General features: G+C 36.0%; 2 protein-coding genes across 2 annotated transcripts; both read right to left on the minus strand.

Annotated features, from left to right (window-relative positions):
* Window positions 1-939: 939 nt before the first annotated feature.
* LOC140751744 (uncharacterized) lies at window positions 940-2260 on the minus strand. The gene is made up of 2 exons (XM_073085782.1): window positions 2216-2260; window positions 940-1898 (listed from the first exon to the last, which is right to left on the minus strand). Exons 1-2 carry the CDS (start codon window positions 2258-2260, stop codon window positions 1161-1163), a joined length of 783 nt encoding a protein of 260 aa, XP_072941883.1. The 3' UTR covers window positions 940-1160.
* A 1221-nt stretch (window positions 2261-3481) lies between these two features.
* LOC140751624 (small ribosomal subunit protein mS39) lies at window positions 3482-15962 on the minus strand. The gene is made up of 15 exons (XM_073085592.1): window positions 15769-15962; window positions 15510-15692; window positions 15001-15229; window positions 14388-14611; window positions 13889-13985; window positions 13157-13318; window positions 12823-12997; window positions 12309-12439; window positions 10065-10183; window positions 9898-9982; window positions 9359-9500; window positions 8109-8217; window positions 7096-7318; window positions 5364-5545; window positions 3482-3630 (listed from the first exon to the last, which is right to left on the minus strand). Exons 1-15 carry the CDS (start codon window positions 15792-15794, stop codon window positions 3546-3548), a joined length of 2172 nt encoding a protein of 723 aa, XP_072941693.1. The 5' UTR covers window positions 15795-15962; the 3' UTR covers window positions 3482-3545.
* Window positions 15963-17974: the final 2012 nt, after the last annotated feature.

The raw sequence follows: 17974 nt of genomic DNA on the forward strand, positions 1-17974 counted from the left end.
TATCGGGGTAAGTAAAATGTATGAAACATGTACCTGCCTTTCACATTGTCCGTTCCGATATCGGATATCGGAGCCGACAGCGATATGCTGGCGACACCATCGGACGCCCGTGAGCCGTCGGGCGATAATGTTTGTATGTGTGCTCTACGTGTATCTAAATTGTCTCTGTGTGCGTAGAGCCCGATGCGCGGCGGCCATTTTGAGCTGTTTTGATACTGTTTGTGAGATGAATTAGCAAATAATTGAACGTGGATTCACTCATACGAAAGTAATTAAAAAACTTTCTAGGTGCGTGTTGTAGCTTGCTAAAAAGAGTGTAAAATGCTCCCTCTGAATATCTAGCTTCCACAATAGGATGTATCCAATACTGTCTGTGAACAGATCTTTTTTTGCGTCTCAAATATAAGAGATACAGCAAATAAAGTTTTCTATTATAGTCTGCCATGATGACCTGTCCGCACTAAGCTATCGAGCAAATGGCCGTATCGGAACGATTTTGTCGGAAAGATGTGAAAATAGCACATGGTGTCGGCTATCGGATGTCGGCTATCGTCGTCCGACACCGATATCGGATCGGATAATCTGAAAACGCTCTTACACTGCTAAACACGTGTATTAAATAGTCACCGGACTAGTCAGCACATAGTCCACCACATAACAACAAGTCCGGACTAGAACGTTCAGTAAATCGTATAAACATATTCAACTGAGGATAATTATTTTTGTAGGATCAAAAAACGTGTTTAATGTGTGGTGTGATGCTGTGTGAACCTAGCCTTACTTTAGATTATGTTATAGTGGTTAATATTGTATATGATAAACATAAGACTTAGTAATCACAATGTTAATTTATTTTATGTAATAAATAAAATACTCGAATATTGAATTGCAGTTGTAATTGCATCGATTCATCTATGTCAATTATCCTAACACGTCAATTTATCATTTCAGTCAATAAGGGTCACGTTTAAAACAAATAATAATTTAGTATAATACAGTTTTATTTCATGAAAATACCAGATATTTTATTCAAGTAGAAGTAGGAGGTAAAGTGCATTATCATAAATTACATATTACAGTTATTGGTGTGGGCATATTTCAGTCTTGTGAAAGTAATCTTATAAAAATACTATTTAGTTATAAAATCACTTAAATATTTATTACATGTTATTGTTTTCTGTTCGGGGTCTTCGATAAGCTGCTCCGACTCCTTCGATAAATTGGTCTTCATCGTGTCTTTCCAGGGTAATGCAAAATTGGTTCGAAAATATTGTACAGCGAACTGTCGACTCCCCGCCGATGGGGCGCGGTGGGCAGAAATAGGTTGCTCGGACTGGACTCTTGTCTTGTGTTACCGCGAATTTGTAGTTTTTACAATCAATAGGCCTGTTGCGGTTTACAGGAGGATTACGGTCGATGTTCGCGTGGTGATTGACATCCATCCTGTCATTTTGTCCAAGGAAATATCTTGACGTTGTTGTTGTAGCTTCGTATATAGGACATTTGTATTTATCCGGTGAAGAGCAAGTGCGAGTGAAGCCGTTGAAAATGGTGTTACCACCGCATTTGAATTTGATGCCCTGAAACCTATTTTTGTTAGGTATGCACAGAATGTATCCTTTACAACCCGAAACGCTAGGATCAGCGACTCTTTCGTTTCTGGTGCAGCGCAAATTTCGTCTCAACGTGGGATCAACGTAGTTTATTGAGTTTTCACAAACGTCGCTCGAGTCCTCGTTGCAAATAGTGTTGGCAGGACAGTTGAAAGCAGGGCCAAATAGATTATCTCCTTCGCAAAGCCTCAGTCTACTTGAACTTTCGCATATAAATCCGTATGGACCACATTCAGTATATTTGCTTGTTAAAAATGCAGCAGTAATATTTCCGAATAGGGCGGTCTGAAATAAAAAAATAATTATATCTTAAACATGATTGTCACTACTAGGTACATTGGGTACTTCAAAAGGAAAAATAAGTCGAAATGCTGTTACTAGAAATGTTATAAAAAAACAAATATTTAATTGTAAAAGTATTTAAAGATTTCACTATTATCTACTATTTTAAATGACTAGTGCAGGCAAGCGTTACTAGTAAGTTATTGTCAATTTATTTTAAGACATCTATAAAAATATGTGATTAATTTTATTGAAAAAATAAATTTCTTAAAATAAAAATAATGTAATCATTATAGTGTTACCATAATGCAGGAACTTACCAGCGAAAGAATGAAGAACACAGCGTGAACATATAAGCAAAACATATTGGATTTAAAATAATGTTGAAAATCCCCGATGTCAAGGTTGCTTCGAAGGCGATCAAAAGACGACTAACGGAGTCCAAAGCTTTCTTTAAACATAGCGTTTCGCGGACAATTAGAATTTTTAGCACCTTTGAGTGAGGTTCGGAAAAATGAGTCCATGTCACTGGCCCATTGTGTCACACAAAACTGTACTCATCTTCGTCAATGAGTGTTTTAAAGAGAAATAAATACGCATATGAATGAGCGATTCAATTCTTTAGCGTCAAAAAGCGTACATGACTTTTATAAGCTTTTATTTTTAATATATGATTTACGATAGCAATAAAAATGTTCCTTTTGCAGTTTAAGCCTCAAAGTACCGAATTATACTTGAGTGTACTTTACCGTCATGTCCATGATACTGCTTAACGTAAATATTAACTTTACCTACTTTAATGTATGAAATACGAGTAATCTTTTGTGATTTTTAAACATTTGAGAGTAACGATTAATTGTAAAGGGTTTTAAATAAAAATGATTTGTTTTTGCTTAGTTTATACGAAGGACGCGATTACAACATATCTTATCAGCAATAATAGATAATACTAAAAAATGTATACAGTTAAAGTGGAAAGTGCCGGAAGCAGTAAGTAAATATTTACTATGGTACCACTGATTAAATTTACCACATTTTGTCCAAATAATAACAGTTAACGTATAAATATCATTCAACATATGAGTAAGTGTAAATATAAGGAATGATAAATAACATCTATTTTGCTTTTGATAACATACTTGTATCACAAAGCATCAATATACTCTCCTAGATTGCACTTTTTAAAAATTTAATACAGAAGTAGAAACTGAACATGTTTCAAAGTTACGGTAAGTGACCGCGGCCCTCCATGGCCGTTTGTAATAAACCTCAGATAAGAGGTTATTAGGGTATAAGTTTATCTCCCTTACTGCATCCCTGAAGGCAAAATAGCTGCGCTTAACACTGCTGTTAAGGCAATTGCATTATAAATCTTTGAGTTTCCACGTTTATAAAAGTAGTTCCCGAAATTGGCAACGCACAAATCGTCACATAAAAACATTTTAAATTGAAAATTACTTATTTTGAAATAACAAACAGATAAATCAATTCACTTTGTTAACTCTACAAAAAAGTTTTGTCATTTTCTAATGTTCTAATATTAACTATAGATTAACTACATAGGAAAATTAAAATAAATCAAACAATTTCTATTTATCATCTATTTATTAATTAGATTGTACCTAGTAATACATATAAATATAAATTTAACTACGATTCGTCTTCAGAAGACGACTCACTGTCACTTTCCGAGCTCGACGTAGACTCCGGCTCCACGGGACCTCCAGTTTTGGCTCTGAAAATATATGTTTCGCTGAAACTTTTGATAATAGTTAAGTACGACATGAAGTAATTACATACTCTTAATTTATATTTGTGGTATCATTTAAAATTGATTTTATGTAGTGTACATTGTACAGTGTACAAGTAGTAATCCAGAATGAAATCCTCCTGATGATAATTGGCTACTGACCTATGTAGTCGATGCATGCAATCAATCCCAGATAAGATCGGTATCCTTACGACGGCCACAAATGCGTAGCTACTCCTGAAGAGTTATTCGGAACGACTCTGAGAAGTATGTCTCATATCACACTAAATTAATGATCATACAGTTTCTTACCGTCGCATCAATAATTTAGACTAACATTTGGTTAAAAAAATCTATTATTTCTCAATTATTGGTGATTATTAAGTTCATGGTTGGAGGCGATGGCGAGGGGGTAAAAGTACATTTTTAAAATGCCTGTTGTGTATCAAAAGAAAACATTGATAATAATTTTTAAAACGATTGACTAATACGGCTTTTTGCACAATAAAACGTCTACCTAATATCTCAGATTAAACGTGCTATATAAGACATATCACACTTACAAAACACTATTAATCTTACTGATGAGTTGTTTATGATGTTTGTCACGCGATGCGGCACACAACAAGTTTATAAGAATAACGTCTTTGTATTAACGCAATAAAGTTAAAAATATATTGTAAGTTGCCGTTGAAGATCCATCCTTTTATTGTCACTTGTTATTTATAAATAGACAGCATAATTTAGCATAATTCATTAGACAATTGCACGCGTCGGTTTACGTAATAAGTTATGAAGGAGCAATGATAGACGAGATCCGTTTGTACCATAAAACAATCTAAATATATATAACTCAAAGGTGACTAACTGACATAGTGATCTATCAACGCACAGCCCAAACCACTGGACGGATCGGGCTGAAATTTGGCATGCAGGTAGATGTTATGACGTAGGCATCCGCCAAGAAAGGATTTTGATCAATTCTACCCCCAAGGAGATAAAATAGGGAATGAAAATATTACTTCGTAACGCGAGCGAAGCCGCGGGCAAAAGCTCGTTTTAAGTATAAACTTCTATTTATATGATTGAAGTAGGCAATCCTTCCGATGTTAAATAGCTACTGTAGCCCGGGGACATCTGTAATCAACTGTTACAATGAGTTCGTTCTATATGGATAGAACTGGGTACTATCTGAATCTGAAGTCGATGACAGATGCGTTGTCACTCCCGAGGATTATAATTGTCGCTTTACATACAAATATCCTTGCAATTTGACCGAAAAGCATGAATTGCTTCACAGTAGAACTAGGTGTAGCTTAGGTATCTCATTCGTATTACATTATTATTGGTTGTACCAATTACATTATTACTGGTTCCACCACCATCAATAATGTATGTATATTTTCTTCAGGACGGTTTAGCGCTTCATGAAGTATAGTCCGAGTCAAACTTCTCGTCCGTTCTGAAGTTGTTGCGCGTAGGTGCAGTCAAAGAGTCAATGCGGTCGAACACAACACCAAGCAACTCCGTAGCAACAGTAAGGGCACACTAACTGCGCTATGTACCCGTAGGCGAGAGCGGGCAGCGGACGGGTGCCGGAGGTGACCGGCGCTGTCTTCGTCCCGCTAGTATCAATAATTTGCTGTCACAACGCGACTCATATATTCAAAGCGGACTAGAAGTTTGGTGCGGACTCTACAAATAATAAACCAACTCACAAGTGGTAAGCTTCCACGACGGCGAGCGCGCTCGGCTGTAGCATGTTCACCAGTGAAGCGCGTTCGTTCTGCAGTAGCGTTTGCACTTCCTCTTCGGGGCGGTTGAGCATCGCGCCCAGCGAGCGCACCGCCGCGCCCACCGCCTCCTCGAACCCGCACTCCGCCAGGTACGCCACCGCCGACTGTTGGAAGAATAGACACATGAAAAATCCATTGGGAATTCTGTGGTAATAATTACGTAATACCAGATAAGTCGCCGTTTTAATATCTTTAAAATATGGAATAACTGATAATAAATAAACGGTTTCATTAATAGATCTTTATCAAAACTATCTGATAAAAAAACCTCTCTCCTTAACTTCAATTTACTATAGACTATAACAATTAACTTAGCTGAAAAATGCAAATAAAAAAATTGTCCGTGTTTGTCGAGTATTTAAATGTGGTAAAAGTGTACTGCGGCACATCATAGTAGTTCAGAGTATTCAGACCGTCCGTACTGTCCTCCGCGTATAACGACGTTATGTTCCGTGATAGGGGGGGATAAGTGTGGTACGTACATATCATAGCGAAAACATGCTGCTTACACGCTACAGTACAATTGGCGCCCACCTCACCCGAACTGTCCTCTAAACCAAGTGAAACTACTACCCTTCGAACGTGACCGCAATATGTTTAACAGCACTGTTGTTTTAGGTGTGGTATCGTACAGTCCATAGCTTTCTGTTACTTTCAGCGTAAAGCGATATTTTCTCCACTGTTGGTATTATTGTGCATACTTACCGCAGCGACACGCCGCAGCATCTGCGCTCGCGTGTAGCGCTTGTACCGTCTTCCGAATACAGCGACACGACGTTCACGGTTGTTCTTGTGCAACATTTAGATACTAATGAACAATCACGAGTGTGTAAACGCCGCGCTCGAATGCCGAATACTCACGAGTAGCGTATTTATATATATTGATATTACTCGACGAGCATTTAAATTTTGAAAAAGTGTGATATAGGTACGTACTGCAACTGTAGCGCATCTTCATTCCTCGCAAACCCTATGTTACTTACATATATTCGTCCGTGCTCGGCGAGTATCTAAATGATGGATAAATGTTCTATATATACTGCAGCGCACCGTCCTTAATACCTTCGATTAAGACGATACTATGTTCAACAGCACTGTTGCCATATGTGTGTTACTAAGTACGACCCGACTCTAAACGTATAGTGTCACTATCTCCGCTGTTGGCTCCTCGTCCCCGACCGCTGCACCCGTGGAGCTTGTACCGCCCTCCGTGCACAACGACACGACTTTCAAGGTTGCTCTTACGCAACAATTAAATACTAACGAACAATGACGAGTGAGTAAACGCCGCGCCCAAATAAAGACAAATAATGCTTCACTTCGCACTACAAAACTGATACCGAGTGGAGTACGTCCGAGCATTGTGACGAATGCCAAATACGCACGAATAGCGTATTTACATATATTCGTGTTTGCGGAACGAGTATCTAAATGTTGCAACGTGTGGTATGTACGTACCGCAGTGTACCGACATACCCCCACAACCTCCTTACTACCCTCCGAGTGTACCGACCTTATGTATAACAGCGCTGCTGCTGTAAGTGTACACATTACCGCACTGACATGTGGCGACACGTCCGGTATCCACCCTGCTTGCAAACCCTTTCCGCACTCAGAGACATAACGTTCGTAAGCGCTATTTATAAGTATGTACCGCAGCGATCGCATGTTGTCCGCAGGCCGCGGCGCGCTGCGCGGCGTCGGCGAGGTCGGCGGGGCGCGCGGGCACGCCGGGCGCCCGCTGCGCGCGCAGCCGCCGCAGCGCCGCCGCCGCGCCCGCCCACGCGCCCTCCTCCTCCCCGGCCGCTGCACCCGGGGCGCTGGGACCGCCCTCCGTGCACAGCGACACTATGTTCGCGAGCGCCGTTGCTGATAACCTGCACAAAATCAACATTTTGAAAGTAGAACCCTTTGTGAATCGACTCCGGCGACACCACCGCCACACCTATTTCTGCCTTATAACAGCAGTGTTAAGCGCTGCTGTGTTCTGATTTGAAGGGTGTGGTAAGGGAGACATACTTATCCGAGGCGTTCCAGCTTAATCCTCAGAGGTAGCGGCGCATCTGTGGCCGACCTGGGGTACGAATATCTAATCCTATGTGGAGTCGATTACAGATATCCATGGGCTGCAGTAGCCACTTACCATCAGGTGGACTGCATGCTCGTCTGCTACTCCTATATTATAAAAAAAAAAAAATCTTATCCGAGGCGACATTTTTTACTGTGCGCGTAATATGTTGCTAAAGTGTCCAAAATGTATAACATTAACATTTATCTATATTTAAGATATTATTACGAATCTCAAATTATAATGCTCTATCACCGTCACCACCTTCGAATAAAATTCAAATTTGGTTTATTCAAAATTAATTCATATTGATTTTATTTGGAAAATTAACAAAATACTACCGCTTTGGAAAGTGGTTCGTTATAGAGAGGAAGTGACGAAAGAAACTCCGTATGTGCGCAATTTAAAATCTTTTAAAAGTATGTACTCATTTTATACAATGTTATGAGATGAATTGCTTAATAGTTTGTTTGTACGGGATGATGTGTTCGCCCAGCGAAAAAACCCACTATAAATTAAAATAAAATAAATAAATAAACCTTCGAACTGTTTTACCTTACACTTTTTAAAGGTTTATGTAATAAATAAACGTGAATTACTTTTGTTTTGGCGATCTAGTAGTTTGATTTTCTTCACGTTGCTCTGCAAGTTCACAGTATTTGATGATATCCGCTGCAGCTTCTCTAATTTTTGTTTTTACTTCTTCATCTGCAAAAAATATTAAGAATAAAATAAAATCCTTAGCAACAAAATTACTAAAAGTAACTATCTTTCTTCATATAGAAAACCCAACCCCATAATTTTATAAAGAGTACTTCCATTCAAATGTAAATGAAAAAAATATATAAAAACGATATTATTAAGTTTATGATATTCAAATATAGTTATCACGACAATTTCCATGCCCAGCTTCGATTCTAGGTCAGTACTAAACTTATAACTAAGATCAGTTCTGGGTCAATGTTTGTTTTGTATACCTAAGTGATTTGTATTATAATATCGCGTGCTTAAAGGTAAAAGGGCCTATAGCTAAGGGTTAATAGGGATTTATGCTGAAAGAGCACATAAAAAAATTTTTTTTTGCCATTCGGTTTGAAATTATCTGAAACGTAAAAAATTTTTAGAGAATCTACCCGGGCAAAGAGGGTATCCTCGAGACCCGAATTTCCTGCCCACCGCCCGTATGTTAACATTGCCGCAATACATGTACGCCCGGGGGGTAAGACGTCCCCGATATAGATAGGATCTGCAAATTGCTATAGCGACGCGACTCGTTTCTATATTAAGAGCGGACTATAGTCGTCACAATTTAATATTTGACACATGTCATCGCTGGGCTCTAAGCATGTGACATAGAAATCGATAACCAAAGAAACCGATTTTTACGACAAATCGATTACAACCCCACATCGTATTGTATAGATTACTTAATATTTTGTATACAGAATAAGTATTTAATATTATTCTAAATCATCTAAATATTAAATAAAAATGGAGGAAAGAAAATAAATTCTAGTGCAATTTAAAAAATTAATCATGTTTATAAGACTAAGTAAAGCATCGCTCGTAAACTGTATTTTTTTTGTTTTATCATTCACTGAGAAACAAAGTCTTGATTATTTCATTGTTATTATGATTAAAAAGCGATAAATAATTAGTTATTGGTAATTCTAAGTTTCGATTATTTGAAAGTTCATCGATTATGGTTTCTTTCGAATGTTTTAAAGCCGCAATCTCTACCCGTCACGTGATCGTAAACTGCCTACTAAAAAGTTAGTTTGAGACATTAATGACATTAGAATGGGCCTATTAAATTGTGACGACTATAGCAGTTTAGCGCGAACTGTACCCTGGTGCGGGTAGCAGTGGCAGCAGGCGTCGAGCAGGCGCTCCAGCAGGCGCGGCCGCGACGCCAGCCCGCACGCCACCAGCTGCGACCACGTGGCCGCTAGCCGGTCGCCCGCGCCACCCACCTCCAGGGTTTTTATTATCTGCACACAAACCATAGATTAATAAAGATTACTCACTCCCAACAACAAAATGTAAGTTTTGACAGTTAAAATTATTGTCACTGTCATCTATTTTCGTGTTTGAAAAATATTATAAATCAATATATATTTCGTAATATATTTCGTGCTTTTGCACTACTTAACTGCACATGTCGGCATTTTATTTTTTTTAACGTTATTAGTTAATAAACCTTATATAAAGTATAAAACATACCAATTACCAACGACAGCATTAACACTGGCACTATTTGTTACATCCCAAAGTAGATAGTTTTTAAAAATCAACTTTTGTAGTAACTCTGGTCAGAGAATACACTAAAAATTATATCCCCAGAATAGACAAAAAGAGAATACACAAAAAACAATTTGACAAACTTACCTCTTCCATAACAGATGGTTCAGGAACATATACATTTGGTACCAATGAATCCAATAACTCTGTGGCTTTCTCAAAAGGTGCATTTCTGAAAAATGTAATAAAATAAGATTTGTAGATAGGTTTGATATATCTTTTTAATATTTATATATCACATTTAATGTAAATACCTGCATGTTACAGTAACATAATGCCTGTAGTAAATGCTTTCTTTATATGCATCACCAACTAATTTGTAATTGTCGCCTTTCATAAGCAATGCATTCAATCTTTCCGCTAGTGTTATACTCTGTAAAAACAATAGATGTTTATTATTGTTATGTAATTGGCAATTCTTTAGTGTTTGGGGTTTGGCACGCACATTTCTTTTGTTAGAATTATAATTTGCTTTAACAACAAAGAGGTAACATAAGAAAAATATAATGAGATATCCTACCAAAGAGTAAAATAATATATGAGAAAAGAGCGGGATATTTATGCATCTCATTTAAAAGCGCCATCTGTATTTCGTTGCGCGCAATAAAATCGTTGTTTTATACGTACCTATATATGTGTATTTGCCATATTATGCTATAGATGTGTACATATATGTTGGTATTATTAGAATACTTATTTTACTTGTACTTAAGTATTAAAAATATTAAAGGGGTTGTAAAAATAAAAGTCAAAGTTGATAAATAGCTCATTTTTTATTTTTATTGTTTTTGTGTTTGTCATAATAACTTTGTGCTACAATTTTGGTTTCGTCGTTACCATTATATTTTATCTTTCCTGACAATATTCTATTGACTGACCTACACCAGCAAAATAACACGAATAACACTAAAAAGGCGTCCTTTTCGCACAAAATAACACGTAAACAGCGTCTTTTCGCACAAAACAACGTCCTATCGTAAAGCACTAAACTGAATTTTTCGCACAAAACGTCCTTTCGTAAAATACAGGAAACACTACCTAGAAGACTCAACAGCAAGGCGAAGGAACATGTAGCTCAACTTAACGCACTTACTGGAGATATTCAGGCAGTGAAACATGCATTAAAGTCACAAATTATAGCAAACAACAAATACGCGCGCACACGCATTTGCATCCACCAAATTTGTAATTGGAATATGTCAAAACCGTAAAAATTACATTACTGTACTTGCCCGTACGCAAAATTGACCATTTAACTTGTAATCGTATAATTTTTAATAAAAATTAAGGACATATCTAAATAACATGTTTATTGCAATAGCTGTAAATAAATTTTTTAAGTATTATTTGGTACAATTTATTTATTTTTAGACTTAAATTATACATTTGTAACAAATTTGCTATTAAGCGACATCTGTCGTGACATTTATTAAACATAACATAGAAATGTAACGCGATAAAATATAGATGGCGTACTTCGAAATGAAAACGTCACAATGTATGGAAGTGTACCCCCCCTGTATCCTACAAATCTCAGTTCCGTACAACCCTCAAAGTTGAGTGAAGTCTACCTATCCAATTTTTGTCAACTTGTAGGTGGGTAGATATAAAAATTGCAATAGAGTTGTCATTTAATGTCACTTATGCCAATCGTCGTCTTGCACTCGCCGAGAGCAGACGTTCTGTATGTGCTCTCTCGATCCTGTTTTCCACATGGAAAAACCGTGCTACCGCGTGTGCTTTGTGAAGTACATACTATGTTTTTGTGCCTTGTGACATCGCTGTGCGCATCACTCCTGATACGCAGATCGGCTTGGAAGGCAAGGTTGGGGGGTTTTATTTAGTCATCTGCTAGGGTATGCATTGTTCCATACTTCTCACATAATACGGTCTGTTATATCTATAAAATATCGTTATGCAGGCGCAATCTATACTTTGGCAATGCAGTGAACAATTGCATAGAGATTTCTATTTATTTACAGTGTTCAAATCAAATCAAATCAATTTTTTTTATTCAAAATAGGTTCTTTACAGAGCACTTTTTGAATGTCAATACAACTACCACCACTTCACAAGGTGTTTCGTTATGGAGAAGAAGCGGCGAAAGAAACTCCATAACACACATCTTTAAAAAAAAAATGATATTTTTGACAATGTCAACTTAACGTAATGGTACATGTGGAGCTGGAGCTAATTCAGACCACACCGTTTTGTCAGTCAAATAATCACTTATTTTATAGTACGCTTTTTTACATAGCGTTAGTTTAACGACATGTTTGAACTTTTTTTCTATAAGATTCAAAATGTGGTCGGGTATTTTATAGTAGTAGCTAATACAGTTGCCCATGAAAGATCTAGCCACCTTACATAATCTATGTTTAGGAATTGCTAATGTTTGTTCAGTAATAAGATAGTAATGTGTTGATATATTGTTATTTTCTATCTTACAAAAATTTAAGAATCAAACTAGTCAAATAATTTGTTATATTATTTCGTACCTGTAAGTGATCACTGCAAACCCCCATTGCTGTGATAAAGAAGTTAGTGTCTGTGGCTTCCATAGGTTCCAAGTTTTCCCTTTTCTCTAATTCGTCTAATATAGATGACAGTATATCTATGCGGGGGCCACCTAAAATAAAAAGGATTAAGAATATTATAAGATCAATTTGTTTATACTAGTGTATTTTATAGAATGAATAGAAACAGTTGAAAAAATGCTAAAATATGTTCTATTTTATACGCTTTATAACGTTACTTATGTCGATAAAACAGATTAAAATAAGGCAATTTATGCAATAAAAACGAAAAGATACTTTTGTGGGTTAAAATACTATACGTGGGAGGGGTCGATATCAGCAACCTACCACTGCTTTTGGACGTCTATTGGTTATGAAAAAGAAGCGGTATAACTCCATGGCTGTGCATAATTAATTCAAAATGTTTCAATTCAAAAAATATTTTACTTCAACCGATTATAAGAAAATTAAAAGATCAAAGAAAATATATACATACGCTCTTTACAGAATAAGCATAGCAGATAGTAATACGCCGAAAGACTGGGTTCAATGCCTATTTTCTTGAATTCAGCTATAATTTGTAAGGCAGCCTCTTGCAATTGTTTACCACCTCCCCAGGCAGATATTGATCTTAAGCATGCTGAAAGTGTTGCGCCATTTGGAGACACACCCTAGAAAAAAATGTAAACTTAGAACTTATTGTATAAATAAATTAAAAATATGTTTTTAGGAAACTAAAAGGCAATTGAAACGTTGAACTAGTGTGCTTTGACCACGGAGGTATCACAGATTGAATAAAAATGGTTTTTATAATAAAAAATAAATATTACCTGCTCATGCATCTCACCCAATAACGCTTTGAGAGCAGTAATTCTTAACAATGTGCCTTCCTTTAGAAAACCGATACAACCCAATAAGGCATTGTATACGCTTGTTGATAGAGGTATTCCCTTTTCTATGGCTTCCTGTGACAATAAGTGAGCTCTTTCTGCCTAAAATAAAAAATAAGGTTTTAAAAAATACACCCAAATACAGACACAAATTAACAAATAAATAAAATGAATGAAAAAAATAATAATAATTGATACACAAAATTGGATGTAGTTACACGAAGGATCCAATCCACAATAGACCTTTTCATTTAACTATGTCCAATTAAGAAAACATGGACAAACCTTCAGAAAGGTTGTGGCCTTAGTTATATTCTTATGACTACATCCTGCACCCAAATAATCAGGTTTCCATCATGGGGCATGCTATGAACACACTACAGTAACATGATTACAATGAACTTTTAACCAATTCCGTGCGGATGTGGCAAAACTGTAGCGGATGTGGCACAACTGTGGTGCCATCTGCATGGAATCGGTTAATACATTTACAATAGATTCAATTCATAGCATGTATAAAAGTAAGATTCAGTGGTTTAGTTTATACTATACTACTACTATACAAGAATGTATTCTATTCTACGGGTAAGGTATTGAAAATAGGAGTATATAATATTTAATTAACAAAGAGATTTAAACTTGTTTAGTGTATATAGGTAGTCATATTTTTACCTGATAATACTTTGCCATACCCTGAATAATAGCACAGTATGCCTCTGGTGTCTTTGGTTCCATTGAGGTGAAAATTTTATCAGCCAATCCTCCTAGCCTGTGATTAAAGTATTATGAATATACAATATTCTTTATTCAAATAGATGCACATGAATTAAGATCAATTAACTTATATTGATTCAGAAGCTTTTGATAGTCGTGGTGTAAGAGTCAGATGAATGTACCTATAAAAAAATCAAAAATCGTTTTTTTTTCACAAAATGGTTCACAATGTAGTCCTTTAACGAAAACGACGTAACGTTATATTGAACATTTCACAGGTTCCAAAAAAACTAAATAACACAAGAACCACAATGTAATCAACCCCAGATAGGATAAGATATTACTATCTGAGGTCGGCCATAGATGCACCGCTACCCCTGAGGACTAAGCTGGAACATCTTGGACAAGGATGTCTCCCTTACCACACAGAACACAGCACGCTTAACAAAAAAATTACCTCCATGTAGCTGCTTGTCTTTCTCTCGTGACAGCTGAGAACCACCTCTCCTCGAGCCATTCAGCTGAAATTGGCTCTTTTTCATTATAGAAACACAGAAGTTGTAAGAACTTTATCTTCAATTCTTCATTCACACCCTCAACACCTCCAAGCAGTTGGAACACTTTGATAGCATCCTCTAGGAGAGCATTTTCTATAGTATATATTAGATCTTGTTCAGTTACCTACAAACATGTTATTTTTATATTATGATGGGTTAGCAAATACACATACTATTCATAAGATGGTGCATTTTATAGTATTTTATTACAATGGTAGTTTAAACCCTCTTGTGTGTTGTAGATACCATTGGGTCTAATGTAATATGCCAAGAGTATCAATATTTCAGAGTCATGTAGCTATATGGTAACATGTCCACCAAGTTCTCAAAAAAAAAAGAAGTTGCAAAAATATATCAACATAGTCTAAAATATAGTCTCAATATGTGGGAAAATATTTTATATGATACTAGTACATCTTTGGTGGAGTAAAGTATATTACTTTATTATGTGTTAACATAGCCTATTGCATATTAGACTAAAAACTGCTTCATTCAAACTTATATTTTTTATACCTTTGTTTCATCATTATAAATAGGTTTAGGTGCAAATGCATCGATACGTGGATCAGCATTGAAGTATGGAGTTTTTATTTTGGTGGGTGGGTCCCATTCTCGCGTGGTAAACAGTTCTGCATGCTCATCTCGGATCCAAGCGGCTGCCTTCCTACCAGCCTCGGCTGATAAAGCAAAGGATCGCTTGCTATAGTTTGATAATGGTATGAGGTATGGATCATCATGATACCTGGAAGAAATTTTTATTTTGAAAATGTTGATTGTCAATATATTTAAGTACATATAATCCAATAATAGTGTTGGCCTCTACTCTGATTCAAAATTATTATAGAGAAATTATAATTAGGAAATTACAAGTCTCAGATTGAAGTGTACATTTTTATCAGTGTATCTTAAGAAATATGAGGATATAATATTTTTAAAACAAGTTAGGAACTTTTAACTTAAATTAATTAAATAAGAGTAAAACTTCAAAAATATTGATGCATTGAATTATAATGAAAGCATACTTGTAATGGGCAGCAGTAGGGTCGTTTCCGACTGTGACTGACAAAGCTTGCAATATATCTGTAGGGCCTCTAGGGATCCGAGGTGGTGGTGATATCCCGTCGCTGGATTTCGAAGTTTGTGGAAGCTTCTGTCCTTCTATCGACGTCAATGAACGACATATACACGCCAATCGTGACCATTGCCTGGGAATTTATAATAACAGCATAGTAACATGTAATTTTAACGTAACTTAAAGTTATTATAGGTTAAGTTACGTACCTTCGGATTACGACGTTGGAATACATTTGGTATTAATGATTGTCACCTTTTGGATTAATTAAATAATGTCCCAAAATAACTACAAATTTGTTTTATACAAGTAACCGGTTTATTTTTTATTGTTTTCCACTTATAAATATAACCTAAAATGAAATGTTATTGAATATTGACATTAGTATTTTTCTTGAAGTTGTTTCAAGAATGTAGGCAAAGGTTAATGAAAACGTGCGGCCATAAATTATACCGTTTCTGTTTGTCGAATATGATAACTCCTATATTTCCAGTATTTAAAAAAAGGATTGTTTTTTTGGGAAATACAAAAAATTAAATTTTAATTTTTTGATTTCATTTCCTTGAACCGATGAAAACGCTGTTGGCTACTGCTCTAATTCCATTACATTTCCGAATTTTCCGAGTCACGTAGCCAGGTTACTATACTCTTTGCACGTAGCTTCTTAACGTAGTGGTTATATTCTCTTTGACTTCTTATATAGGTAATTACGAGTATACTCTTTGCAAGTAGTTTATTAAATAGCATGACAATATACTAGTAAAACTGTTAAATAGATATAAAAATATTAAATAACTAATAATTGATGTGTGAAACAACAAACTAAAGTAATAAAAAATTTACTTTCACTGCGGTCGAAAGAAAATAGTTTTAAAATAAGTTCAAAATAACTAGCAACAGATTAATACCTATACAAAATAATTAAAACCGCGTTTTTTGTAATTGTTTTATTGTTTAACAATAAAAATATTTTTAATGTTACTGGCTAGCAGTTATTTTCTTTTAAAATAGAATTCGAAATTAATTTCTTTTTTTTTTTTAATGGGTGTAGTATTTTTTACTCTATTTTTTTATGAGTTAGAAAGATCTGTTTCGTAGATAGAAAATTATGTTTCGTAAATATTAGTTTCCTAGTTTCATAATCAGAAACTGACACTATCGTGGAGACAATATTAACATAAACCAAGTCAGAATTAACTAGCAGTCGTTTTCAGGAATTGTTGTAAGTGTATGCAATTATGTAGAGAAAATTATAAAGCACTAAATAAGCACATGAAGCTAAGTAGCTGGTTAGTAAGTAATAATGCAATAGCCATGGCATTTAAAGACTAAGTGTGGAATAAAGGAAAAAGAAAAATACTTCAGGTATATTTATGTATTTTATTGTATTAACATAAATGAAACAAATATTAGGAAGATCGCCGTATGACAGTTCATGTAACTCGCGTTGTTGCTTGGCAAACCATTTTTAACTCCAGGGGAATAAATTACAGATGCATTAAAAACTACCGTTGTGGTTTTTGGTGCTACCGTTGTGGGTATTTCACATCTGTATAATGTGCTATTAACACAGGTGCTATTAACAGGATTGAAGAGCATGTCTGGTGGACATTGGACCAGTCGGGCAGTCACAATGGTACCTAGGGCTTCGACACAAGAAATATATGAACCACAGTCATTTAAGAATGGGTTCGGAAACTCCCCGACTTGTGTGCAATTATATCCGGGAAAGCATTGGTAACTCGTAACATTGGTACACTGACTGTCCAAGTGGCTGTATATTGAGCTATCCGGGCAGACAACGTCGATTCGTGTAAAATTCGTTAGGACAGGTAAACACATAGTGTAGCCGCGGCAGTCGTTCCTCAAATCGTTCGGGAATCTTCCTCGGGTTGTGCAATTTGTCGCTGCGCTGGCGTAATGGCACAGTCCCTGCAATCAAATCAAACGTACGTTTAGAATTGTTCCGTTTTTAGAATTATTAAAGCAAGTAAAAGTTTTTAATATAAAATTATTATAGATCAATGGTTAGCGATTACAATTACATGCACAATAATATAGTTAGGTATAGATAGGTATGTCTTTAGAGGCGTAGCTTTACAAGCGACAATTTCCGGGGGTGGCAATTCCTAACAAATTACGGCTTTTCTGTATATAGTGGTTCGTAAAAGAAAAAAAACCTTTCGAACTCATGCGCTGAAGGCTGGTACCTAATCAGCAATTTACACGTTGAAAATAGTGCCTAGTCTTCCTCTTGACTTGGCTCTAAAACTCTACCTTATGGGGAAGTAGAAAGGGCGCCCAGGTTCCCCGATCCTGAGAGGCCCCCAAACACAATTGCTAAAAAAGGTCTTCAAAACCAAACAATCTGTGAAATGTGTAAATCAGCGAAAAAATAAAAACAGGTAGCCGAAA

Source organism: Epargyreus clarus, unplaced genomic scaffold (genome assembly GCF_041222505.1).
Source record: "Epargyreus clarus isolate Ecla_fem2 unplaced genomic scaffold, WU_Ecla_fem_2.2 ptg000023l, whole genome shotgun sequence".
NCBI lineage: Eukaryota > Metazoa > Arthropoda > Insecta > Lepidoptera > Hesperiidae > Epargyreus > Epargyreus clarus.

Excerpts from the sequence above, each read along its gene's own strand:
- LOC140751744 (XM_073085782.1), bottom strand. The coding sequence starts at position 2,260 with ATGTTTTGCTTATATGTTCACGCTGTGTTCTTCATTCTTTCGCTG. Across the intron at positions 1,899-2,215 it reads TGTTCTTCATTCTTTCGCTG|ACCGCCCTATTCGGAAATAT; the intron begins GTAAGTTCCTGC and ends TTTTTATTTCAG.
- LOC140751624 (XM_073085592.1), bottom strand. The coding sequence starts at position 15,794 with ATGTATTCCAACGTCGTAATCCGAAG. Across the intron at positions 12,998-13,156 it reads TGGGTGAGATGCATGAGCAG|GGTGTGTCTCCAAATGGCGC; the intron begins GTAATATTTATT and ends ATTTTTTTCTAG. Across the intron at positions 9,501-9,897 it reads AACCATCTGTTATGGAAGAG|ATAATAAAAACCCTGGAGGT; the intron begins GTAAGTTTGTCA and ends GTTTGTGTGCAG.